Source organism: Mytilus trossulus, chromosome 2 (genome assembly GCF_036588685.1).
Source record: "Mytilus trossulus isolate FHL-02 chromosome 2, PNRI_Mtr1.1.1.hap1, whole genome shotgun sequence".
NCBI lineage: Eukaryota > Metazoa > Mollusca > Bivalvia > Mytilida > Mytilidae > Mytilus > Mytilus trossulus.
The window spans coordinates 85,441,300-85,468,708 of NC_086374.1; the positions used below are offsets into that span (position 1 = coordinate 85,441,300).

Here is a 27,409-nt window from a genome sequence, read left to right on the forward strand (position 1 = left end):
TGTTTTAACTTAAAATTGGATAGACGAAGCCATGCAATTCTATACAAATTGTCTTTCTTTTCATTAACCAAATGAACCACATTCATAAAGCATATACAATATTGTTAAATCAGGAAGTTCAATTCATTCAAAGTTTTGATTCCTTGATCATCTTTTGCCATTATTTTTGTTCTTTTGGTTTAAAGCTCTACATAAATGTATAATGCCTTTGGTTTTTAAACATTTTGGCCTCAAATATCATTTAAGAGGAATTGATTGTCTGTCGAATTACGCATCTGGTGCAGACAAATTGGTACTGTTTATGTTAGTATGGACAAAGTAACAATTTCTGCAAAAAAATGCACTTAAGATTGGTTACTTTATGTTTAATCAAAGACGATTTCCAAATCGTAGTAACATATTCTAAAATCAATAGTCGTGAAATCTTAACATGTAATTACATATTCGTTACTTTAATCACTATGTATGTATGTTTAAACAGAAAGATTTTTTGACTATAAATAACTGTCAACAAGTTTGAGGTTTAGCTAGCTATGATATAAAATTGAGAATAGAAATGGGGAATGTGTCAAAGAGACCTGACCCTAGAGACACCTGTTTTACATACAATTTCTTCAGAAATATTTTACTAAGTCAGAGAAATGACAGGGTTTTATTTTTAACTTGTTTCGTTGATTGATAGTGTTCGATTTTATTAGTTTTATAGATTTGACCTTTTTGAAACTATAGAGTTCAGAAGTTATATTTAATTAAGAATTTTCAGACAAGAGCGCTTCCTCTTTTATGCCATGCATGTTCAAAAGAAACTGGTATAAGTTACGACTACTTACCGATTAGACACATTTGGTTAATCGTTTTCTTTTTGCCTATTAGGAGGGACGAAAGATACCAGAGGGACAGTCAAACTCATAGATAGAAAATAGACTGACCACTCCATGGCTTAAATAAAATATAAACAGACAAATACTAGAGCACAAGACATTGAAATGACGAGAGTAACGCATGACACAGGTTGTGCAGGCCATGACTTTTTAATAAGTTCTAAAGTTATTCATAATTATAAACACAAATGCATTTTTATGATATACTAATTTCACTGTAAGTATTAAAGATTGTTGTTTATTCAATACGACATTTCTAATTGATGATTATTTTCCTACAAAGATGAATTAAAAGCTAATAATATATTTTAAAACCAATACTCTAGTGAATCACAATATAAGAACGTTTAGAGTAATTTAATATTCTAAAGTGATAATCTTTCTTTAAACATGTGCAAAAAAGTAACGCACATATACAAACATTTCAAAAGGAGAATAAAAAATAAATGCCTAATCAAGTGTCATCAACCAATGAACGAGTGGATAATAATTGCGTTCAAAAAAGTATGGCGACATTATATAGGAGTTTGAACTGCTTATACATATTGTCTACAAATTCAGTTTTGGTACAAACAACTGGATAAAAAAAAACGTATCTGTCGTTAGGTTGTAGTTAACTGATGAGACTTTTTGTTAGAATGTATTTAATCATTATACCATGTAAATAATTGGATGATCTGATGATTGACGAAAAAACACCACAAAAACACAGAAGAAAGTCCTTAATCAATTAGCAATATCCAAAGCTCAAACACATCATACGAATTGACAACAATTGTCATTTTCTTGACTTGGTACAGACATTTTTCTAATTTGAAAATGGTGGATTAAACCTGATTGTAAAGCTAGCTAAACCTCTCATTTGTATGAACGTTGTATGAAATTCCATTATATTGACAATGGTGTGTGAAAAAACCCAGACATACTAGGTAAAATTTTCAAAGAAAGAGATACAGTAATAAACGTTGTATTATAATCTTAATCACTATAATTTACCTTAATTTGAAAAATATATTTTTTATGTAAGCACTTATCATTTTTATCTGCATCTTCAGGTGTGTGAACTTCATACTGATAAACATGGCGTTCTAAAAAAACATTGCAGTGATGGAAAGAATGTAAGAAAAGATCGATTAAAAATATTGTTTTCAAATGATTTAATCAGCAAGACTAATTACAGTTGTGAATCTTTTCATCTGGAATAGAATTGTTTTAGAAATACCCACAATACACTGAATTCAATTTTCTTCGTTTCATACAATAATTTTTCTTCTCCCATCAATACTCTTAAAATAGTGCAGCGAAATAGAAAAACATTTATGTACTGGTGAATATGTATTCTTTTATTATAAAATTTCAGAAATAAACCAACTATTTTACTGACTGTGTCATCATATACATAAGCTATTAATTAAGAGTCTTTTGTCGTAGTCAAACAAAATACTAGTGAAAAGAACTGTCAAACGCGTTCGTCGAGTGGACAATTAAGACGATATCAAGAATATTAAATCACAATAAAACTAAACAATCTTTTTAACACAATGTTATTTATACAAAAGTATAATTCACCGTTTTCTGAAAACATTTACTGAGTACTAAAGAGATTAATACGAGACAAAATTATTGTCAGATTTCACATTTTCTGATTTTGATACTTAAAATCACCTCGATGCAGCATATATTAAAATCTAAAAATACCACCAATATCGCATCGAAGTCCCGCTTTTGATGATTATTGAAAGGCGATTTTAGACAAACCGTTATAGATATATGTTATACTTCTATTTTGAGTTTTGATGTGCATACACAAGAGAGAAATTCACTTATTATAAACATACAAGTAAAAAAAAACTGATGATTGAGTGCAGCATTAAATGAGCTACCAAAACATTTGTGTAGAAGCAACGATCTAACTTGTTATTACATAGTTTTCAAAGCATAGGTCTTACGTGGATAACAGTTCAGATTCTTTCAGGTGGGCCTATGTACTCGTCTGCCAGTCGACGTTGATGAAAAGTGTTATTGTATTACACAAGAATGTGTTTTCGGACAATTCAATGGTAAATATGCAGTTTATATCATACCTCATATAAACTGATTAAGACACAAAAATGAATTAAAAGAAAAACATCAACATCTCTTGAATTGTTTACGGTCATATTTCGACTATTACAGCTTATCCAATTCGACTGCTTATATATATAATTACTTAAATATAACTTGTCATCATTATAACGTATACAAACTGACCGTAAATTATGTAAATCAAGGCCCTAGTATCATTGTATTATATTCTAGTTAACCGAGGTTCTAATCTTGTTAACCGATAAAGAAGAGACAAATCTTCGCAATAACAATAACCGTGTGTCACAACCTTGAAAGATCGTATGCAGTCGGTAAAATGACAGTTCAGACGACTTTACTGGTAACTAAGTACTATAAGATTGCTTTAAAAGCTCACTAGCATTTGAGACGACACATTGTTTTGGCAACCTATCCGTGAGAGTGACCAAATGCTCCTCCTTGAAACTTGATAAAGCAGATTGTGTAAAAGGAGCATATCACTGTAAAAATTCACGAGAATATGTTGAGTAAGATATGACATTCATTAGGATGGAACAGATGGCACAGTGTTTAAATGCTGAGAAACGGGAAGTTGACAATTAAAAAATTGAAATGATCAAGTTTTTCAAAATCATAAAAAACACAGGGATGACGTTATGATCACATAACTAAAAAAATGTATATGATCTGAAATAGAGAAAAACGTTTAGCAACACAGAAGACACGTATCATGCACAATCAAATTATTGTTCATTGTACATTTTTTAGCCCATCTGGCCTGGAGGGTCAAGTGAGCTTATCTCATCACTTGGCGTCCGTCGTCCATCGTCCGTCGTCGTTAACTTTTCGAAAATTTTCTCATCTGAAAATACAGGACTAAATTTGACCAAACTTGGCCACAATTATCATTGAAGTATTTAGTTTAAAAAAAATGTGCGGTTACTCAGCCAACCAACCAAAATGGCCGCCATGGCTAAAATAGAACATGGGGTAAAATGTAGTTTTTGGCTTATAACTCTGAAACCAAAGCATTTAGAGCAAATCTAACGGGTTAAATTGTTTGTCAAGTCAATATATATCTGCCCTGAAATTGTCAAATTAATTGGACAACCGGTTGTTGGGTTGCTGTCCCCAATTGGTAATTTTTTTCGGAACAGTTTTGCCAGGAATCCATCTGTGTCCTTTGTTTAATATGCAAATAGACTAAGGTGAGCGACACAGGCTCTTAAAAGCCTCAAGTTTTATCTTAAATTAAAACATTTCAAACACGTAACATCTTTCAATCGACGTGTTGTTTGGCATTGACATTATAGCGACACATTTTCATCCCTTTTTCGTTTTGTGTTGTCGTTCGTTTTATTCTTTTTAATCAGCAATTTTTTGACAACGGTCTTACAGAATTGAATTCAACATATTCTTCTATTTTTTTGCCATTCCGGAACCCTTTTACGAGATTTATCATCGTGAGTTGGTTTTTTTTCAACAAAACACCGATCAATATTTGAAAACGACAGACAAAATACATCTTTAAAGAAAGAATTACATACATTTCAGCATTGATAAAAATCAACAAAAGCTTATCGATCGCGTTGGACGTTTCACATGTGTTTGAGATTTTGTTTTGGCCATTTGATTACAGACTTTTCTTTTGGTATTTGTATCGGAGTTTAAAAAACACAAAAGAAACACCTTTACATTGGTGTAGTTCAACGGACAAAACTTTTTCCGTCACATTCGACTATGATGAGTACGTCTTATTTCAACAGTTTCATATTAAGCGGATTTAACTCTTTTGAAAAGGACTATATTAATGTAGATTTATTATTTTTCGTGGGAAACTAATTTCGTTTGAATATGTTGTGAAAGATCTCCATAGCTCAAAGAAATACAAATTAACTTTCTACTTAAAAACAGAGTTTGGGAATAAAAAATCGAGTATCAACTTATTCTGCAAAAAAGTAGCTACGAACATGAACGATTACACACATTAACATTTAATGTGTCCGTAAGCGATTTGATGTTATATGGCAAAAAATAATGCAATGTCATTTATGAATATGTTTTGCTTTTCATAACAGATATAGTTTAGCGATCAGTGAACAGAAATACTATATTAAATTGTTAAACAGCAAAACTACAAAAGGGGAGAATAGAAAATTAATTGTGGCTCATTTAAGAAATCATATGTTTTTTCTTTTTACAAACTACGTAGATGTCAATCTTTTAATATATGTATCGATCATAATATCTAATGAACTAAAACAACCCATAAAAGCCGAAAAGACAACCACTCAGTCCTTGAACCAGAGGATGACAAACATTAGTCAGAAGCTTTTGTTTTTCTCTATTTGCCGTTCTCATTGATACATACATGCATATATTCATATAACATTATACTTTAATAAACTAAAGCGCTAAATAAAGTTTGAAAATAAAACAAAAGAATGATTTGTTAATATTTTTTTTTAGTAAAATTTAACATATGAGTTACAATGTATGAACTATTTAAGCACCAACAACAATGTCAACAACTTCTCAACCGACGACAGCTGGACCAACAGTTGTTGCATCAACGACAATCCTAAAAACAACTATGCAACCAACAACGGTCCAACCAACAACGGTCCAACCAACAACGGTCCAACCAACAACGGTCCAACCTAACACTGCAGGGGCAACGACTGGCAATTCATCCAGTACAGTAGGTTTAACAAACACTACAACGGTCCAAGCAACTTCGTCTATCCCAACAACCACTGTAGTAACAGTTGTTACATCATGTAAGTAATTTTTTTCAAGTTATTTGTGCATATCCCATTGTAGTATTTTGCTTATTTTGCAAATTATTTTTCCTTCGACGAAAAGCTACTGATGTATGTATTATGTGTTTCTTTCTAATATTTAGTTGTTGTTAACAATAGGTAATCCTTTTGAAAAAATACTACATACTATGACATGTTCCAATGAAATGTGCTTAATTGAAAGAATTACCTTATCAGTCTTTCATTCATCAGTTATGACACATATCAATGTGTTATAAGACAGGACTAAAACTTAGAATATGTACATGTAATATCTATAACAAAGAAAACCTAAGATGAATTTGGCAATTTACTATGTCATATTTGATAAGACAGCTCTGTAACATTGTTCGTTTCTCATGCACCTTTTAAATTGCCATTTGACCAGAGACTTCGAGTTTTCCTCGGTGTTTAGCATTTTTGTGATTTTTAAGTTTTTTTTATATGAAAAACGGATCAACGCAAAAAGGCTTCCTGAAAGAGTATTCACATGATTTAGAGGATGTTTATTTTCGCGATGAATTGACAAAATATATGCATAACGCTTTACTAGACATTGGTACATGTAAATTGTCGTACTGAATATAACTTGACAATATTCATTTTGCATGGATTTGGTAGCAGAATTTATCCTAATCTTTAGAAAACATTTATGACCGACACTTCCGATGATGAAAATATAGATTCCACAACTGCAACAATAAAATCAACGGTACCAATTTTGTTGCACCAGATGCGCATTTCGACAAAACATGTCTCTTCAGTGATGCTCGTGGCCAAAATATTTGAAGTCCAAAGCTTATATAAAAGATGAAGAGCTATAATCCAAAGGGTCCAAAAAGTATAGCCAAATTCGTGAAAAGAATCAGAGCTTTGCATGAGGGAGATACATTACATTCCTTTATTTATAATAATTTTTAATACTTTGTAACAGCAAATTTTAATAACACAAAAAATCCGTATTTTCATGCCAGTACCGAAGTACTGGCTACTGGGCTGGTGATACCCGCGGGGACTAATAGTCCACCAGCAGAGGTGTTACGATATTTCTCTACTCGAGACAGTTAAATTTTAATATCTAAAGCGCGAGGCTTTGTCAAGCTTTTTTAATAGTTAAAATTTTACTGTCGAGAGTAGAAAAATATCATAATACACGAATAATAGTGGTCGAATCTGTGTAATGAAATTTTTGTTTGGATATAAGATAGCGTCAGTAGTATAGTACTTGAACGACTCCAGCGCACCCCCTCCAAAAAAAAAAAAAAATTTGACCCCCAAAAAATTACCCTCATTTCAAGTAAAAGAGCCCTAAATTTTCATAAAAAAGCAAAAAAACACCCCAAAAAACACCAAATTTTCTTACTCCCAAAAAATTTTTTTTTTTACTTTGGAAAAAAAGTTATTAAAAACACCCAAAAAACAACTAAAAAATTCCAAAAAAAATAAATAAAAAAACCGGGAGAACAGGCAGAGAAAAAATTCTGTGGGATTTAAGAGAAAAATAAAATCAATTTTTACTTTTAAAAATGAAAGAAAAGCAAGCTAGCGGAGCGAGATACACTCCGGTTATCCTTAAAAAATGGAAGCGAACTGTTCCCCTTAAAAAATGGAAGCGAACGATTCCCTTTATGAATTACCAAAATATCCCCATTGTGCTATTATATGTGGACAAACAGGATGTGGAAAAACAGAGTTTGTTCTTGATTTATTAGAAGGAGAATATAGTGGAGTTTTCAAATATATAGTCATACTTTGTCCAACCATCCAATGGAACAAAGCATACAAAAATCGTGAATGGATTGATGATGTTAGAAAACCAAAAACAAAAAATCTAATAATTGTTAATCCTATTGTTGAAGTGAGAGAAGCGAACGGTTCCCTTAATGAAGAAGAGAAGCTACAAGAACTACTAAGAATGTTCTTTAAAAAATATGCTGGTCATCCAACATTATATATCATTGATGACTGCAGTGCAACAAAAGAACTAACAAAGAAAAAAGATATGCTGTCCGAGCTTGCATTTTCAGGAAGACATGCGGAACAATCAGTGTGGGTCATTTCACAGAGATACAACTCTGTTTTAAAAGATCTAAGAGAACAAACAAAATGGTTATGCATGTTCTACACAAAAGATAGAGATAGTTTTGATAATTGTCTAAGAGAAAATGATGTTATTCCTACTTTGGAAGAAAGACAAAGAATAAAGGAAGAACTTAAAAAAAAGAAACATCGTAAATTAATATTAAAGACAGATCAACCTACTGATTATTGGTTACTTAATTGATTTTTTTAGCAATTCTCAAGTAATGCTTAAGTAATGCTTAAGTAATGCTTAAGTAATGCTTAAGTAATTCTTAAGTAATTTAACCAAAATAAGTAATTCTTAAGTAATTTAACCAAAATAAGCAAAATAATTCTTAAGTAATTTAACCAAAATAAGCAATAAAAAAAAGCAATGCTGTTGGAAATACTAACAATTGCAACAAACACTGCAGTCTTATCATTAGTTGGATATGTTGTATTTAATTTTTTTAAAGTTAAAAATAAATTATATCCGTTTTTTGAAACGTATAAAATGAATGCTGAAGAATTATTAAGCGAGCAAATTGTGGAAAACATAAATATTGATGATGAAGCGAGCGAAGTGAACGGTTCCCTTCAAGAAAAAAAACGCGAAAGATTATCATCCGTTGTTGCTGGTGGGAGTAGTAAACAATATCTGGGTAAAGAATTACAACTGTCAGATATTGATAAAATGACAACAGAGCAAATAAACAAACTATACTGTAAATATGAAGCAAGATTGGGAGCTAGTATGACCAAGACATTAGGAAACTCTTTTATAAATTTATATGTCATGGGTGTATCAAAGTTTTTCAAAGTTGTTAATCCACCAATTTTAATACAAGACTTAAAGGAAGATCCTTTTATCAATAATGCTTTAACTAATACATGTTGTGAACTGTACTATAGATATGGAATGTATCTTGCTCCTTTTACTGCAATATTAACAACAGCAAGACATATTGAACCACTCGCTTCGCTCGATTTCCGAAAAAAAGATGAAAATAATGACATAAAAAATGATGAATGAAAATCCTGAACAAAAAGAAAACAAAGAAGAAAAAAAAGAAGTATTTAAAAAACCCAAACCAAAAGACCCAAAAAGAGTAGCTGCTGGTAAGAAAGGTGCAGAAGTAAGAATAAGAAATGCAGAATTGAGAAAAAAAGAAGTGGAAAAATTAAAAAAAGAAAATTCAAAAATCAAACAAATAACAAAAGATTCTGATACAGAAACAGATTATGAATCAAACGAACATATCCCTTCAGTCAAGAAACACTCCAGTTCCCTAGTTGATTATAAATTTGTACTTTTTTCTATAAGTATTGTTGGATTGGGATTGTTTTTTTACAACCAAAGTAAGAAACCAGAAAGAATGATTAAAGAAATAACAAAACCAGAAAAACAAAAGAAAGAAATTGATCCTTTTGAATTTAATTAAATTTAGTACATTAAAATGACAACTCAAAAAGACGGAAAACAAATAGCAAATATGTTATATCATGCTGGAGTGGAAACATTGTTAACAGTTGGATATGCAGAAATAGGTAAAAAGGTATTAAGGAGGCCAGCACCAAAAGTGGATTTTAATATGAATGATGTTGTAATGTTATCCATTGATATATTACTTGCGATAGCAACAAAAGATATGTTGATTAAGCAAGGTATTATACCTGCTGATATTATGAAGTAATTTTTGTTTTTATAAAATGGCAAGTGCTTTAACAATGATGCTTGGTGGGGCAATAACAAATGCTTTTGCATTTTCAGGGAGTAATTATTTATTTTCACATATGGGTAGTAATGCAAATGAAGAGAAAATAAGACATGATAAAGCTATAGAAAAATTAGAAAAAGCACAATCCGAATGGAATAAAAAAAGAATACAAAGATTTGATTTTATAAATGAACAATTACAAAAGGAACATCATGCGGTTCAGACTTTTGATGATGTTAACCAGGCAATGAAACTATACTATCGTGTCACGAATAAAAAATTAACTTCATTATCACCTAAACCTACATTAAGTGATTTTTATACTCCATCAGAAGACCAGAAAAATAGAGAGATTGCATTTGTTGTTGGTGGTATGACATTAACTGGTTTTATTGTTTGGAAATTAAAATAAATTAAAATCCAAAAGGTTGAGTATCTATTCCATTATCTAAAATATATCTTTTGTCGTCGAATGAAGACATACTTATTTTATTTACTTCATTAACAAACATTTTGTGTTTGCTCGAGTTCATTGTACACATTTTATTCATTTTGGTTTTATTATTGAACAAACAATCTTTATAATCATCAAATTTAATATCTTTATTTATTGTAGTTTTTCCAATTCCTTTTAATTTTTTTTCTTCACTTAAACACATTGTGTCTGTTAATGTAAAAGAATATGCTTTACTTTTTAAATAAACTATTTCATTCATAATTTTCCCATTAAGTTCATCTTTAAATTTACCAATTACTTTTTTATTTTTTTCTGAATATAAAGGGTGATCTTTTGGATAACCAGACGTATCAAGTTCATCTATCATTTCTTCCATGTCTTTAAAAATATCTTTGGTTTTTACACTCAAAATCATACTATCAGTATCACTTGCAACTAATTCATTATTTTCCCATAATTCATTAACAACATCATAATAAAAGCTATACATCAATTGTTTTGAGTAATCCAATATAGCCTGTCCTAAATAAATAGGTTTATTAAATTTAACAGAAGGAACATTATTTTCAATTGCAACAAAGTTATCATTAAATATTATTGAGTCTTTAAAATTTGGTTTTTTTATATATTTTTTTACTTCTTCCCTGTCTGTCAATAATTTTATTTCACTTCTTCCTCTGATATTTTCTAATGTTTTACCATAGAAACTATTGTTCATCAGTTTCCAAAGATCTTTTTCAAAATCTGATTTTGCTTTAGTTCTTTGTTCTGTATTGAAATTTATGTATTTTGCTAACCAATTTGATTCTTTAAATGAAATTGTTCTGTAAACTTTTGTTACCTTTATTCCAAGTTTTATATATTCTTTTAAAATGCTATCGTGAATTATATATTTTTTTTTATCTCTCAATGTTAAAAATAATTTTTCTTCATTACCTAATGGTTTGTCTCCCAATAGATTTAATTGGTAATCAGATAATTCTTCTTTTTTTATTTTCATCTTTTCTGGTGCTAAAGGATATTTATATGTTTTCTTTTTACATTTTTCTGTGTATTTTAAATCACATTCAATTAAACATCCTCTTCCTTTTGGAATTTCTTTATAATATTTTAAATCTTTTTCCCATTTAAAATCTCCTGTAGGAAGTTTTTGTGACATAGCCCATCCATATAAATTATTTGCATCTAGATACAACAAATAATTTTTTTCAAAAAATTTATTTAAATCTTTTCCTTCTTTTAATCTTTTTAAACACTCTTTTTTTTCATGTTCATCTATTATTCTATAATCTTTATCATAATTTGAAGTATATTTGTTGAAGGCTTTTACATGTCTAGGACCTAATACTCCAGAAAATCCTCCTCTTATTCCTTTCTCAAACATTTGTAACATATCAACATCAGTTAATAATTCTAGTTTTACTCCAGTAAATTTTAACCCGCATTGCCAAGTCAATCCCGGAGCAGAATAACAATAGCATGGATCTATTTTATGGTTTTCTAAAAAGAAATTTCTAAATTTTTCGAATGCATCGGCTAAGATAAGAACATCTGTTTTAAGATATAAATTATGATAGTCTAATAAAGTTTTACAATTATAATGTTCCCAGACTCTTTGTGCATGTTTGTACTCTTCTTTTGTAATTGTTTCTTTTTTTAATTTAGAATAAAATTTTTCTATTTCAGGAAGTTTTTTATCTTCAAATTTTTTTATAGAATCTATGTATTCATATGGATAGAATCCTTTTTGTTTTAAATGAGCTATATTACCTTTAAACTCTTTTTCTAAAATAGGAAACTCATCCATTGATTTGGCAATATCTGATAAGCCTTTTAACATAAATCTATATGAATCTAGGAATCTTAATTTTTTATAATTTGATCCATAATCTATAGAAATATAATTTTCTGAGTTTTTAGAAAGAAGTTTTACTTTATTATATTCATCTTCATATTTCATTAATTCTTCGATTAAAAAGTGGAAATCATAATTCGATCCATTATGAAAGAACACGGGTATTAATTTTGTTGCTTTACCTTCTTTTGTGTTACACGATTGACACGCTGCTCCTCTATATTTACCTGAAAGATGATTATGTTCTCTTACTTTTTCGCTTTCTTTAAATTCTTCTCCACAAATATAACATCCGGTTGCTTCTTGAAATTCATCTTCTTCATGATTATTTAATATTGGTTTTTTCTTTTCGTTAAGGTAGATCTTATAAGTTATTTCTTTGTATATCTTCATTACTTTTTCCACATATTTTTCTACTGCATCATCACCAACATAAGAAAAGTATTGTGGTTTATATATTTCTGGATAATCAGAATGAACATAAATACCATAACTATTTATTTCTTGTTTACTTATTGGTTTTATATAAGATTTATTAGGATCTGGAGTACAGGATTGTATAGGAATATTATATGCTTCGAAATCAGAGTAGATAACAAATGGTAATTTATTTTTAAAATGATGATTATTGAATTTAAGAATATTTTTTCCTGGTTTTGGCATTATGGTTTTACAATGTTTGTTATCATAACATATTTTTTTATGTTTTATTAGTGTTTCTTCTCTTTGAAATCCTTGCAAACAGTTTCTACATATAAACGATTTATTTCTATTCTTATCACACATAAAACTATTTAAATTTTTAATTAGACAATAATGAGTATTTTCGTTACTTTCAATGTATAAGAGATCAATTACGTTTTTACTTTCTACATTTGATATATAAACTGGATGTAAAGATTGTTTATTTGTTTGATCCTCTAAAGCAAATACATTTATACTTAGATTATTTTGTTTCTCTACTTTTGGGATATCTTTTATTGAAACAGGATATTCAATTCCTTTCATGTTAATTTCATTTTCATATTCTTTATATTTTGTTACTCTTTGTTTGTCTTTATTGGCTGGAAATAAACTTGCTAATATTGACCAAAGAAAACACTTATTATCCTTTTTATTTTGGACATTAATAATATTACTTGATTTAAATTGAAGGGGAAAATAAGACGAAGCTCTTTGATATTCATATTTATATAGTTTTACTTTTACACTTTTGATACCATCGAAAACAAAACCAGATCCTCTTTCTTGAAATTTATCTACCCAAGCTTTAAATTTATCTAACAAATTATTGTAAAATGTAGATAAATTGTTTTGTGTTAGGACAACTTCAACAGGATGAGAGTAATGACTTTCTATTCTATCAAATGCCATAGGAGTTGTAAATTCACTTGTTATTATTATCTTTATTTTTAAAGGAAATTGATTAATAACTATTTTATCTTTTAATAAGTTTATGTATTTAGTTGCATTGATTTCTTCTATATCATCAATAGTAGTTTCAGTAATAAGATCTTTAAAGGATTTTTTAGATCCCATTTTGTAATATTTAATTTTTAATTATATTATTTTCTTGGATATAAATTCCAATAAAAAGGATTTCTTTCCATAAATTCTTTAAAAGCTTTTTTATATTTTTCTTTGTTATTTTGATAATGATTTTGTTTTGAAGGTTTTAAACATTCTTTACATGCAGATTTAACTCCCAGTGGTTTGTCTTTTGCTTTGTAATATTCACTTAGTAACTTGTATTCATTACATTTTGAACAATGTTTTCTTTCATCCATTTTTAAAAAAAACATTTTAGTTACTTCAAAATGTCTAAAACAAATCTAACAAATAAATTAGCAGATGAATTACATCATAGAGTTATAAAATCTTTTCCTAAAAGACGTGTTTATGTTCATTCAATAGATCAAACATGGGCAGTTGATTTGATAGATATACAACAATATTCAAAACAAAATAAACACTATAAATATTTATTAGCAGTTATAGATGTTTTTAGTAAATATGGTTGGTTGATTCCATTGAAAAATAAAACAGGAGTAGCAGTGAGTGAAGCATTTAAAACATTATTTAAAGAAAGAAAACCAATATATATTTGGTCAGATAAAGGATCCGAATTTTATAATCGACAAGTAAAAGAATTGTTAAAAGATAATAACATAAAGTTATATTCAACTGAGAATGAAGAAAAATCCAGTGTAGTGGAACGATGGATAGGAACAATGAAACAACATATGTATAAATACTTTACTGCTAATGAAACTTTAAAATATTATGATATATTAGATAAATTAGTTAAAAATTATAATAATACAGTACATTCTTCAATTAAAATGACACCTGTTGAAGCAAGTAAATTAAAAAATGAATTAACAGTGTATAAAAATTTATATCCAGAAAAAGAAGAGAAAATTAAAAAAGCTAAATTCAAAGTCGGAGATAGAGTAAGAATAACAAAAAAAAAGGGTAAATTTGAAAAGGGTTATACTACTCGTTGGACCAAAGAAATATTTGTAATTGAAAAAGTTTTAAATACAATTCCTTTTACTTATAAAATAATTGATTTAAAAGGCGAAGAAATAACAGGTTCTTTCTATGAACAAGAATTAATGATGACTAAGTTTTAGATCTCTAGGTAGATTTAAAATCCATTGAATAAATCCATTAAATCTTAAATGTCTGTTTTGCATAGCAAACAGTAATTACTGGTTTGAATAGTTGAAACGTTGTGAATTTGATATTTAAATCTAACTACAGTCAATTGTAATATTATATATATTAATAAAAGAACAAATTCAATAATATCGACAAAATGTAAGAAACATACTTGAATTCGTTTGTTAAATCATGCATCAAACTAATTAACTGCGTCAGTAAAAGTTTAATAGTTGTAAACAAAATTCTCAGGTAAAATTTACAATAACCTGTAGTTAAGTAAGTATTTACTGCATCTAAGGAGTTGTTTACTGCATCTAAGGAGTTGTTTACTGTAACTAAGTAAGTGTTCATTGTAACTAAGGAGATGTTTACTGTATCCAAGCAAACTGTTTATATTTAATTCAATAGGATATGACTTTTAAATAAACTAAATCGATCATTGTAAATATTTACAGGTAACAAAGTGCGGTTTTTAATTAAATTTGCCATTTAATATTGCTACAGTAACTTCAAAATGGAATCTGAATTGAGAAGATGTTATTTAATTAAAGTGTCGGATGATTTAGAGAAACTTGAAACATTATTAGTGAAACGTAATAATACGATAAATATACAAGATATGGATATAAACAGCATAAAAAAGGAAATTGAATATTTAACCGAGAGAATAAATAAAACTAAGGAAGATTTTGGTGACAGAAACAAGAGACGGATTTGGCTTCGATTAACAAGACAAAAAGTTAGTGCAAAGACTAAGCTTAAAAAATTCATAACAAAAAGAACCTGTGAGAATGAAGAAAAGACTATATTGGAAATAAAGAAAAGTGATTTAATTTCTGAACAGATTAGGATAACAGAACTTGTTCGTCAAGACAGTAATTCCTAGTAATTAACTTCTTTAAATCTTCCATCTTCAAAATTAATTTGTGCATCTTGTATAACAAACAGATAAACATTTATTAATTTATTTGCTCCTGCTGTTTTAGTTATTTGGATAGTAATACCTTCAGAAGCATTTTCAATTCTTCTACCTGAACCGTGTAATGAGTTGTCATCTGTTGAACGTAAATCTAACCATAATGCATAATTAGTTGTAAGATATTTTTCTAATGTTGTATAGGATAAATTTAAATCCTTTAAAACTTCTTCTGTTGTTTTATTTCTTTTTGAATTTAAAGCAAAGAATTTATTTATTTCATCCCATTGTTGATATGCTTTCATTCCTTGACTGTATAGTTGATTTGGAACACCTTCTATTGTCATTTCTACTTTTGTTATGTTAGGATTATAATAAGTTTCGGTACTTGTTCTTTCAGGATCTTCGAACAACATTAGAATTCCTTTCATACTTCTAGCTGGAACATTTAAATTTATATTCCACAATGTATCAGATTTGTTTTTGGTTATTTTTCTATGTCTTAGTATTCTATCGTACAAAATAACCATCTTACCATTAACTTGTTGTCTTATCTGTCTTGCTAATTCTGCATCAGTAACCATATCAAATTCTAAACAAATGTTTTTGATTGTATAACTTGCAGATGTATCTGTTGATTTAATAACATTGCTATAATTATTAAATGTAAGTTCATATTCAAGTCTATCACCAAGACCTGCTTGATAAAAAGGCATATGAGTTTCTAATAGTTCAAAATCAAGTGGGATACAAAATCTTGCACCATATGCAGTTGCAATTGCTTCATCCCCTATGTTTGATGCTTTATCATCCGCACCAACTCTGTGTTTTAACATGTTTGTTTCACCAATTCCTTGGTATGCCATATTTAAACGTTCAGATGTAGATTTCCATAAATCAACATAACAATGATAAATATCACTATCATCAATTGACATAATTTCATTTCCACTTATACGAATTGTTGTTTTTTTAACTATTGTTCTTCCTATGTTTTGATATATAGTTGCATTGTCGTCTGTAGATGTGAGTTCTATTTCAAATGCCAATCTGGTTGTTCCAGGAACAATAACATCATTATTGCTTAGATTGGGGAATCTCACTAATAGCTGTTGATTTTGATCAATAGTTGAAGGATTATTTGTTATTGATACACTTTGACGAATACCTTTCACACCACGGGGTTCTCTTATTTTTCTGTAAGGATTTAATTTGTTTCCGTATGCCGACATTTTTAAGGATTAAATTTGTTATAAAAATAATTCAATTATCACTGATACTAGAGTATTGATACATGTAGAATTATCACTCTCACTAACAAACCCTATAATATCTCCAGCCTTAACTTCAAAAGGTGTATAAAAGTTATGATAACTGTGTGTGTCACCATTACTTAAACTTATTCCGTAACTATATGTCTTATAATTATTAACAGTTATCATAACATCTATATTATCTGAGTTTGTTCTTAAACTTACTAAACTAATACCCAATATTTGTCCTGGAAAGTTCATTACATAATAACCACCACCACCATCACCAAAATTAAACTTTTGTCTTGCATGTATTGAACCATCAATTCCAGCATTTATACTTATTAATTTTTTGTCTGGTTTATTTTTAATATTACTAACTATATTTTCAACATTTAAAACTCTGATGGTTAGGGCAGCGACACTCCGGCGTAAATCTCTATCCTTAGTATCCATTGTTTGAAGCTCACTCTTCATATTTAATATTTCCTTTTTTATTTCCGATGTATCTACGTTTTTTTTTTTGACACCAAGTATGCTCATTTTATTAAATAAATTATATAACTTCTAAAACACAATTAATTGGTAAATGATTAATTATCTTGTTATTATTTTCATCTCTTATTTCTAATTTCAATTCTGTTATAACATCATTTACTAAACACTTATATTCCGGATGCTCAAATCTCGCTGTTATAACTTCACCAAACTCTTTATTCTCGACTGGAATAACAGCCAATAATGTACTTGGCTTACCATCAAGATAATTATGAGAAGTGCTAACTTGTTCCAAATGGATATATAATGATTTATGGATAGCAAAATCCACAAATTTGTTTCCATAATGTAATTCATTAGGTTCGAATTTACGTTTATTATTAAATCCTAACATATTTCCCAAACCCTTACTTATCTTTAACTCAGTAGTAGTGTTTAATGAAGCGATACCATTTGCTTCATTTACGGATAATACAATATTTTCTTTTTGAAATTCATCCACTATTTGTTGAAAACTATAATAACCATTCATAATCCTTTGTTGTTCCTCTCCGGTTTTTGTTATAAACCCATGATAAACATTATACCAACCTATACTGTATCTTATAAATTTCAAACCAATACGTTTATTTCCATTTCTGTTATTTATGTATTGTTCTAAGTTTATTGTATTATCAATATTTGAAATAGTATGAAACATTTTTAATATAAAAAAATGATAACAAAAGAATTTAAATATAATCCTAATGTTTCATATAATCCAGGTATTAAATATTCTGAAAAAGATCATCAATTAAAAACAAATCTTGTAAATCAAACAATATTTGTAAATCAAAAAGAGAACTTTAAAACATCTTTTCCTGATTTATTTCAAAACTATCAAAACCCATCAATACACACTAACGAACCATGGAATGCCTGGATTCATTCTTCATTTGATTGGTGGCAATGTCAGTTAAATTTTGCAGTTTGGTGTGCAAGTACAGGATGTGGTGTTTCTTATAATGATCATATACAAAATACTTCAAATCTTACAAAGTCTTTTTATATGTTTCATTTATATTATTGCATTGCAAGAATTTTAAAAGAACTTAAATCACCTTTACCAACAGATTCTTCTTTCTGTTATTACAAGAACCCATATGACAAAGCTGCATATCAGAAATTATGTGATGAATTTAATATTTCTCCAAATACAAATTGGAGACAAAAACTAGAATCATCATGTCAAGGATTAGGAAGTTTTGAGCAATATTATAAACCAAGTGGAGAATATAGACAAAGAAATAAAATTAAAGGACCTTTCTTTAGTACTCATGATACTATTAAGCATGAAAAAGATATAAGTATGGCTTGGACTACTTTTATTTTAGATAATGGGAATGGATTTACACAATCTGGTGTTGAACGTATTAATGAAAGTATTAAAATTTATGTATGGGCTTTGTTAGGTGCACAATCACAAACAAAAACAGAAATTTTAAAAGTAGGAACAGGATTTGATGCACAAAAACAATTCTTAGCAAATGTACAAGATGTAATAAATAGTCCTATCGATTTACCCACCCAGATATCGAATTATGAAAATGTTTTAAAATATGCAAGAAGTAAAGTTGATTATGCTTATGGACTTGGTTTATATATGTCTCCCAGTGATATGGTTTTACAAATTGGAAGTATTGTTGGTTATAATAATAAAATTATAATTGCAACAGAAAATCAAACACTTGGGTTAAATGATGATTTAAATAATAAAAATTTTGATCATGTTGATTTTAAACCAAAAGAACCTGTAAAACCACAAGAACCTATAAAACCTGAAAAGCCTGAAGAACCAAAAATAGATCCAATAAAAAAAATTGAACATGAAGATCATGAAGATAATAAACAAGCAATAATATTTGTAAGTATTGTAATAGGATTTACAGCACTTTATTTTTTCAAATAATCTCTAGCAGCAGTAAACAATAAACTAACAACTAAAATAAGCAATGCCCATAAGTTGTTTGCAAACCAATTTACTACGTCTTTTGTTGCAGACAATAACCAAGAAACAATAGAACCTATAATACCTGGTAATGCAGCTGCTAATTTTCCTGCAAGAAAAGATAATAATTTTCCAAGATTTTTTAATTGTTTTTTTATCCAGTCTTGTACACCACCACCTTTTGATGGAGGAAAGGGAGAAGGAGAAGGAGAACCAGTAAATACTTCAACAATAACACCAATAATCATTCCAAAAGCAGTTAAAACACTAACTATTGTTATTCCTTGTTCTCTGAATAATGTTCTTATTCTTTCACCTAATGTTTTGTCTTCGTTTAACATTTTATGTATTGTTTGTTTAAATCTGTTTACTTGACTACGTAGTTTTTCTTTATTAATATTAATTACTTCTAGTCTTGCACTTCTCTCAGATTCCAACTCTCTTATTCGACTACTTATTCTATTTATTTGAAATTCATCATTGTCTTCTTTAGCTAGTTCTAATTTGGCATTTTCTTTTGCTAAGTCTTTATTTGTTTCATTCAGTTTTGCTAATTCATTTGCAATCTCTTCTTTTACTGATGTCATTGCACTGATTATACCATCCATCTCTCTTTTTGTCATATATGTTTGTGTTTCTTCATTTATGAAAGATGTTCCATGTTCAATAAATGAAGTTTCTATTTCTTTCACATGTGTTTCTTCATTACTTGCTATTTCTAATAATTCTTGTCCTTCTTGTTGTGTAGATATTTCTTGTAATGGAATTTCTATATTATCGAGTTCACGAATTGGTGCTTTTATCTTTTTTTGAAAATCTTGAAACACTGATCTACCTTCTTTTAAATAATCAGATATTTTATAATCATCTACACCTAAAACATCCCTGACAAAATTAACACCGTATTCTTTTTGAAGAGTACTAAATTTATAAAACTTTAATACTCCTTTTTGGTAATATGTTAATGCAATATCATTACCTTTTTCATCTTTTACATATAAGATTTGTCTTTCATTATGATCTTCCCTAACAAAAAAACCTACTTCATTACGTGTAGTTTCACCATTTTTTTTATAAAATTGGTTAATCATTTTTTTTGTAGTTTCTTTTTTACGAATTTTAGCTTCATTTTCTGATAAATCTCTTGATTTTTCAAATTCCTTATTTATATTATTTTGAAACTCTTCATCATCTTGAAAAGACGTTTCTTCTTCTTCATAATCATCATCATAATCATTATTTTTAAACTCAGGATTATCAAACTCATAACCTCCTTCAGCCATTTTATTCATCTAAAATATTAGATAATAAACAATAAAAAGAACCTGTTAAAAACAACTTAAGATAAAAATAATTAAATTTTTTATTTAACATTATTTTTACATTTTCTACTAATTTTTCTTTTGTTTCTTCATCCATTTATTTAATTAAAAATTGATTCATAGTTTGGTGGATTTCCCACGTTCACATAGTGGTGATTTTCAACTAAAGTTATTTTGTTTATAAAAATTATAGATTTTCCATTTTTTTTTTTATTTCATTTCTTACTCTATTTTCTGTTTCTTCTATAATTTTTCTTCTTTCATCTTCTGGTAAACTTTTTGAAGTTTTTAAATTTGCCATTTTTAAATTTTTTTTCATCTCATTAAATTTTTCTAGTTCTTCTAAAATAAGTTTAAATTCTTCTTCACTTATTTTATTGTCAGTTAAAGATCTAGAAATTAAATCTTTAATACTATTTAATTTACACTCTGCTAAAGTTTTTATTTCATAATGTTTTTTAGCTTTTGAAGTAAGCTTTCTTCTTATTAATTTTATTACACCCCCAACACTACCGCATGCGACTGCTGTAATCTGTAATGGTAATAAAATAGGAATAGCAATACCTATACCTGCAGAAATAACTGATGCTGAAATTAAAGTTGTATCTATTCCATCTGTAAAGTTTACTCCTCTTTTATATTTTTTATATAAAGAATTTCTTTTGTCTCTTTCATTTTTTAAAGAATTTTCTATTTCTGAAATTTTTTGTAATCTATAGTTTTGTCCATCTTCTATAGGTAATTCTGGATATAAATTAGGAGCTGTAGGTTGTTTCATTTTTTAAAGTAAAAATTGATTTTTTTATTTTTCTCTTAAATCCCACAGAATTCTTTCTCTGTCAGTTCTCCCGGTTTTTTTATTTATTTTTTTTTTGGAATTTTTTTGTTGTTTTTTGGGTGTTTTTATTGTTGGGTTTTTTCATAAAAAAGTATTACAACGGAATCTATTCACAACACAAAATAATAGAATGAATAAACACCTACAGATGATTTTCTTGTGAAATACTCCAATCTCTCCACTGTCAATAAACGTCTGCTATATGTTTACATCACCCAGGCAACATGTTGTCATCAATAATGTTTTATACAGAATCGATCGTTGCTATTGAATTAACTATAGAAAGTTGTGAAAAAATCCTTTGATCATCGGTTTAATGTAATGCTATTGATTTGTATGCTTAGTTTCAATAAAAAGCTGCTTATGAAAAGCAATTGAAGTTGTAGTCGTATTGATCCGTTTTATTACTAGACTATATTGATAAAATTAATTAAAAATCAAGGTTGGGGCGCACTGGGGAAATTATTTTTTCTCTTAAATCCCACAGAATTCTTTCTTCGCCTGTTCTCCCGGTTTTTTTTATTTATTTTTTTGGAATTTTTTTGTTGTTTTTTGGGTGTTTTTAATAACGTTTTTTTCCAAAGTAAAAAAAAAATTTTTTTGGGAGTAAGAAAATTTGGTGTTTTTTGGGGTGTTTTTTTGATTTTTTATGAAAATTTAGGGCTCTTTTACTTGAAATGAGGGTAATTTTTTGGGGGGTCAAATTTTTTTTTTTTTTGGAGGGGGTGCGCTGGAGTCGTTCAAGTACTATACTACTAGCGTCCTTCAGCTGTTTGTTGAAAATACAAGAAGTATTTGCTGTTTTTTATAAACATTGGTTGTATATTCCATTCATTCTTAATTTATTTTGGTACGTTTTAGCTACAAATAAAACATGCACTGATGATCAGGATTCCAATTTTTCTTGTGCTGTATATGAAATGAAGTACGATTTATGCAAAGCTACTACTGGAACACTGTTCAATATAGCTCAAAAACGGTGTCAAGCATTTTGCGGAATATGTGCAGGTAATTCAATAAACACATTTATAACTTTGACAAAATGTTTAACCTTAGTGATGTTCCAACAAAACATTACTGTGAAGTGTGGTTGTATTTGATTTAATTTTCTATTAAACTTATGTATTTTCCATCATTCGTCGATTTTATCATAGATTACTATATATTTATATCGTCAAATGATTATGGAGTACTGTTTAACTAGTCTAACATGCATGCATATCTTTCCTCAAGTACTTTGCCTATTAAAAAATATTGTAGAAAAACGCTATATACAAAAGGAGAAACAATCCATAACATTAACAACACGAACTTACAAAATAGAAAGTAGCTAAAATACAAATCTTTCGACTGATTTATCGATAAGTTCTGAATAAAAGGTTTTGTATTATTTTGTGTGTATTTTTTGTGTTTGGTTTTTAAGTTTTTGTCATTATAAAAATAGCAATGTTTTTTATACAAACTAGTATAGATTGCATTTCTTTCTATCCAAAATTTTGTAAACTTTGTGTGGCGTTTGATGTTGTTTTCTAAACGCTACATAAGTAGAAACAAATACGTCGTTTGATTAGTGTTTACTGACCCAATTTGAACTTTCAATAATGCATGCACATGTTGTTGGTAAACAGACTTTTTACAAACGTAGAAATAAAAACATCGGTTAATCAGGTTGAAGTTAGAAACAAATGTAGCACTTGTACTAACGAACGACGAACGACAAACTGTAGACGCAGTTTTAGCGAGTTCATAGTTTGTCAAAGTTTGGTTAAACTTTGCAAACGTATGTTAGAAACAAATGTTCAAAACATGTGCGCGCTTATCCGTTTGCATCGTTTGTGTTAGAAAGAAATGAACTCGTACACAAGTGACTAATTGCTGTCCCATTCTTATCACAGTTTAATAATTGTCTGTAATAACATTAACTGTACCAATTTTACTGCACCAGATGCGCATTTCGACAATACATGTCTCTTCAGTGATGCTCGTGGCCAAAATATGTAAAATCCAAAGCTTATATAAAAGACAAAGAGTTATAATCCAAAAGTTCCAAAACGTATAGCCAAATCCGTGAAAGGAATCAGAGCTTTGCATGAGGGAGATACATTCCTTAATCTATAATGTTTTGTAATATTTTGTAACAGCAAATTTAATTACACAAAAAATCCGTATTTTCATGCCTGTACCGGAGTACTGGCTACTGGGCTGGTGATACCCTCGGGGACTAACAGTCCACCAGCAGAGGCATCGACCCAGTGGTAGTAATAACATTAACTGTACCAATTGTACTGCACCAGATGCGCATTTCGACAATACATGTCTCTTCAGTGATGCTCGTGGCCAAAATATGTAAAATCCGAAGCTTATATAAAAGATAAAGAGCTATAATCCAAAAGTTCCAAAAAGTAAAGCCAAATCCGTGAAAGGAATCAGAGCTTTGCATGAGGGAGATACATTCCTTAATCTATAATGTTTTGTAATATTTTGTAACAGCAAATTTAATTACACAAAAAATCCGTATTTTCATGCCAGTACCGGAGTACTGGCTACTGGGCTGGTGATACCCACGGGGACTAACAGTCCAACAGCAGAGGCATCGACCCAGTGGTAGTAATAACATTAACTGTACCAATTTTACTGTAAATGTATCTTGAATTAGTGACTTAACGTATGCGATTGGTGTCACTAGTTGACTGACTCTGGAAAACGAACAATGTTTTGACATGCCTCTTTTGTTTACTGAACAACAATGATTCCAATGTGTACAAGCTGTCAAACTTATCCTTAGTCATGATTATCATAAATTAATTTGGGGTTGTATTTGTTTTATAACAACCAGTGTTCGTATTACGAACATATTCTATAGAACAGCTATAGATCACCGTACTGCCTTCAACATAAAGCAAAACCCATACCGCATTGACAGTCAAAAAGTCAGTTAAACATGGTAGCGTTTGGGTTTTATAGGTGCTCAGTGCTCTTCAACTTCTTAATTTATTTGGCCTTTCAACATTTTTTTATTCGAACGTCACTGATGAGTCTTATGTAGAAGAAACGCGCGTCTGGCGTACTAAATTATAATCCTGGTACCTTTGATAACTAGTGTAACTGTGCAAAGATAAGAAATACAAAAAAAAATCAGTTAAAAAAGGGCTAAGCTCATCAGACGGATACAAAAAGTAAAAAATATAACAAAGACATGTTAACGTGATTGGTATTTGTACATCTCAACACCAAAAGATACTTAGTACAGATCTGAGAGTACTCGCAGTTACAGACACCTACTTAAAAGCCAACAAATACTAATATAAAAATACAGAATATATAAAATTGTCTGAATATCTCCTGACATGAGGGTGTTTTTTTTGCAATTCAGGTACACACTTTATTTCTTCTGTTAAAATATCGAGAATCAATGACACATTTTCAAACGGAGAATGCCATGAAAACGGAAAAAAACAGATGTTAGACAGAATCAACCAACGAAACGAATGTTAAACCAAATGTCAATTTGCTGACTTGGTACAAGCATTTTTCGAAGAAATAGTGTGTGGATTAAACCCGGTTTAAGATCTAGTTAATCTCCCACTTGTAGGCCACTTGTTTATTTAAGGTATCTTTTATAAGTTCATATATTACAGTAAACTTTATTGCAATTTTTACAGGGAACAACACTTCCGGAACTCCACCAGGTAAAAATGATGACCATTAAAACTTAATGCAATGGTAGTTTTATTATTACAAACAATACACGTTTGGTCATTTTTTAAGGATTATAATTGTTTTCGCAATTTCAACATTTTTTTTCAAAATTTTAATTCATATCAAGCATACAAAGACAATAGCAACGATAACGAATAAAACACGGTCGGTGAGTATTAAAGAAAATATCAAAATGTTTGCAAACTCATATTTCGTATTTTGAATTTTTTGGGTTTTTTTAATTTTTAAAACACAAATCTTTATCAGAAATTTGGTTCTATCCACTAAGATAACACGATACGCGAGTTTTCAATCGATTATTTGATTTTATTGTTTCAAGATATCATACCAATAATAAACACCTAAATCATAAAAGAAATATATGTGCATTTGTTAATGTTTAATATAACTAATAAATAATATCTTATGCTTATTATTATTAAATATTTTATACAGAAATAAAACAATATAGTTTCTTAAGCCGATAGATAACGTGTATATACACAATTTGAAGACTCTTCTTACAGATATGACATAATCAGTTTTAAATACTAATATTTTCAAATGTCGGTTAACTATTTTTGCCAAAATGAGACATTTTGCTAATCACAGATGACTATTTAGAACACAATTGTATATTTTGTCTATAGAAAGAAAAATATCCGAAACTTTAGAATTCGCTTACAATGGAAATAATTTATTCTTATATATTATAACAGCTTTCTTACCTACACAGCCTACATGTATCGACCATGATGCAAGATGTTCTCAGGCCCAATTTCAGCAAATATGTTTATCTGCTGTGTCTCAGAATTTTGTTATTTCAACATGCCCAAAGTCATGCAATAAATGTGCAGAGTACTTGGGTGAGTTTTTTTGCTAAGATATTCATCTCAATACAAAATATCGTTATTTTAAACATTAAATGTAAACTTTATCTTTTGAAAAAATCAGTTATCATGCTTGCCCTTTTATTCCAAAGGAGTAATATTAAATCCTTTCAGAAATGTAAGATAAATACAGCTTGCTATAGATGTTGATATGATTTAGAAAATAAGAAAACATAAATGACAGTTGTGACGTCCTATATATAAATCGAAGCATTCTTAAATAAAGGCAACAGTAGTATACCGCTGTTCAAAACTCGTAAATCTATGGACAAAATACAAAATTGGGGTATCAAACTAAAACTGAGGTAGACGCATTAAAAATAAGAGGAGAACAACGACACAACATTAAATTGTAATACACACAGAAACGGACTAAGCATTAGGCAAAACTATCTTAAACAATACAGCGTTTCGTACACATAAAATACTCAAGGATAATTATGAGGAAAACAAAGGTTAATCAACAATGCATCAGGTTAAAGTCTCCATAACGAACTAATTGATCGAAATTCGAAATGTGTTTATTCTAAAAACAGTTGTTGGCATGACACGGGTTATGTTCTTCTCATATATGTTATGATGGTATGATACTAAACCCCTAACGGGAAGGATTGTGCCTGATGTTCATATGATGAAATCAAAATCTTTCAGTCAGTTTAATTGAAGTCTGGAGCTGGCATGTCAGTTAACTGCTAGTAGTCTGTTGTTATTTATGTTTTATTGTCATTTTGTTTATTTTCTTTGGTTACATCTTCTGACATCAGACTCGGACTTCTCTTGAACTGAATTTTAATGTGCGTTTTGTTATGAGTTTATTTTTCTACATTGGTTAGAGGTATAGGGGGAGGGTTGAGATCTCACAAACATGTTTAACCCCGCCGCATGTTTGCGCCTGTCCCAAGTCAGGAGCCTCTGGCCTTTTTTTGTCTAGTATTATTTTTATATTAGTTTCTTGTGTACAATTTGGAAATTAGTATGGCGTTCATTATCACTGAACTAGTATATATTTGTTTAGGGGCCAGCTAAAGGACGCCTCCGGGTGCGAGAATTTCTCGCTACATTGAAGACCTGTTGGTGACCTTCTGCTGTTGTTTTTTATTTGGTCGGGTTGTTGTCTCTTTGACACATTCCCCATTTCAATTCTCAATTTTATTAAATTGAATCAAAACTTTTTTTACAGCATCTCTGAATCGTAAGTAAACTGTATAATGCATTTGTCTAACTTGTCTTCGACATGCTGATGATCTTGCAGTGCTTTCTGAATCAACCAAAGGTTTTTTTATAGTCTGCATTACATAAGCTGTAAATCTATTGTAAAAATTGGGGTTTACCTGTTAATTTACAAAACAATAAAATCTTTAGTATTTAATATAGCAAGTCGTATTGAAACCGTACAGTTTTCGTATAAAGACACATTCATCCAAAACACCCAACATTAAACTTATCTTCACGTAACTTGGCAGCTTTTCGGAAGTTACAAAAATGCTATATAGAGAAAAGTT

The 27,409-nt window shown here is 29.2% G+C and overlaps 1 protein-coding gene across 1 annotated transcript; it reads left to right on the plus strand.

Annotated features, from left to right (window-relative positions):
• The first annotated feature begins 1,940 nt into the window (after positions 1-1,940).
• Positions 1,941-27,107, plus strand: LOC134706053 (salivary glue protein Sgs-3-like). The gene is made up of 7 exons (XM_063564762.1): positions 1,941-1,999; positions 2,857-2,941; positions 5,456-5,725; positions 22,180-22,326; positions 24,981-25,007; positions 25,737-25,883; positions 27,088-27,107. Exons 3-7 carry the CDS (start codon positions 5,467-5,469, stop codon positions 27,105-27,107), a joined length of 600 nt encoding a protein of 199 aa, XP_063420832.1. The 5' UTR covers positions 1,941-1,999; positions 2,857-2,941; positions 5,456-5,466.
• Positions 27,108-27,409: the final 302 nt, after the last annotated feature.

Bases quoted from the DNA above. Each gene is read 5' to 3' on its own strand.
- LOC134706053 (XM_063564762.1), top strand. From the start codon at position 5,467: ATGTCAACAACTTCTCAACCGACGACAGCTGGACCAACAGTTGTTGCA. The intron at 25,008-25,736 runs GTAAAAATGATG...ATATTATAACAG, and splicing joins CACTTCCGGAACTCCACCAG to CTTTCTTACCTACACAGCCT. The intron at 25,884-27,087 runs GTGAGTTTTTTT...CTTTTTTTACAG, and splicing joins TAAATGTGCAGAGTACTTGG to CATCTCTGAATCGTAAGTAA.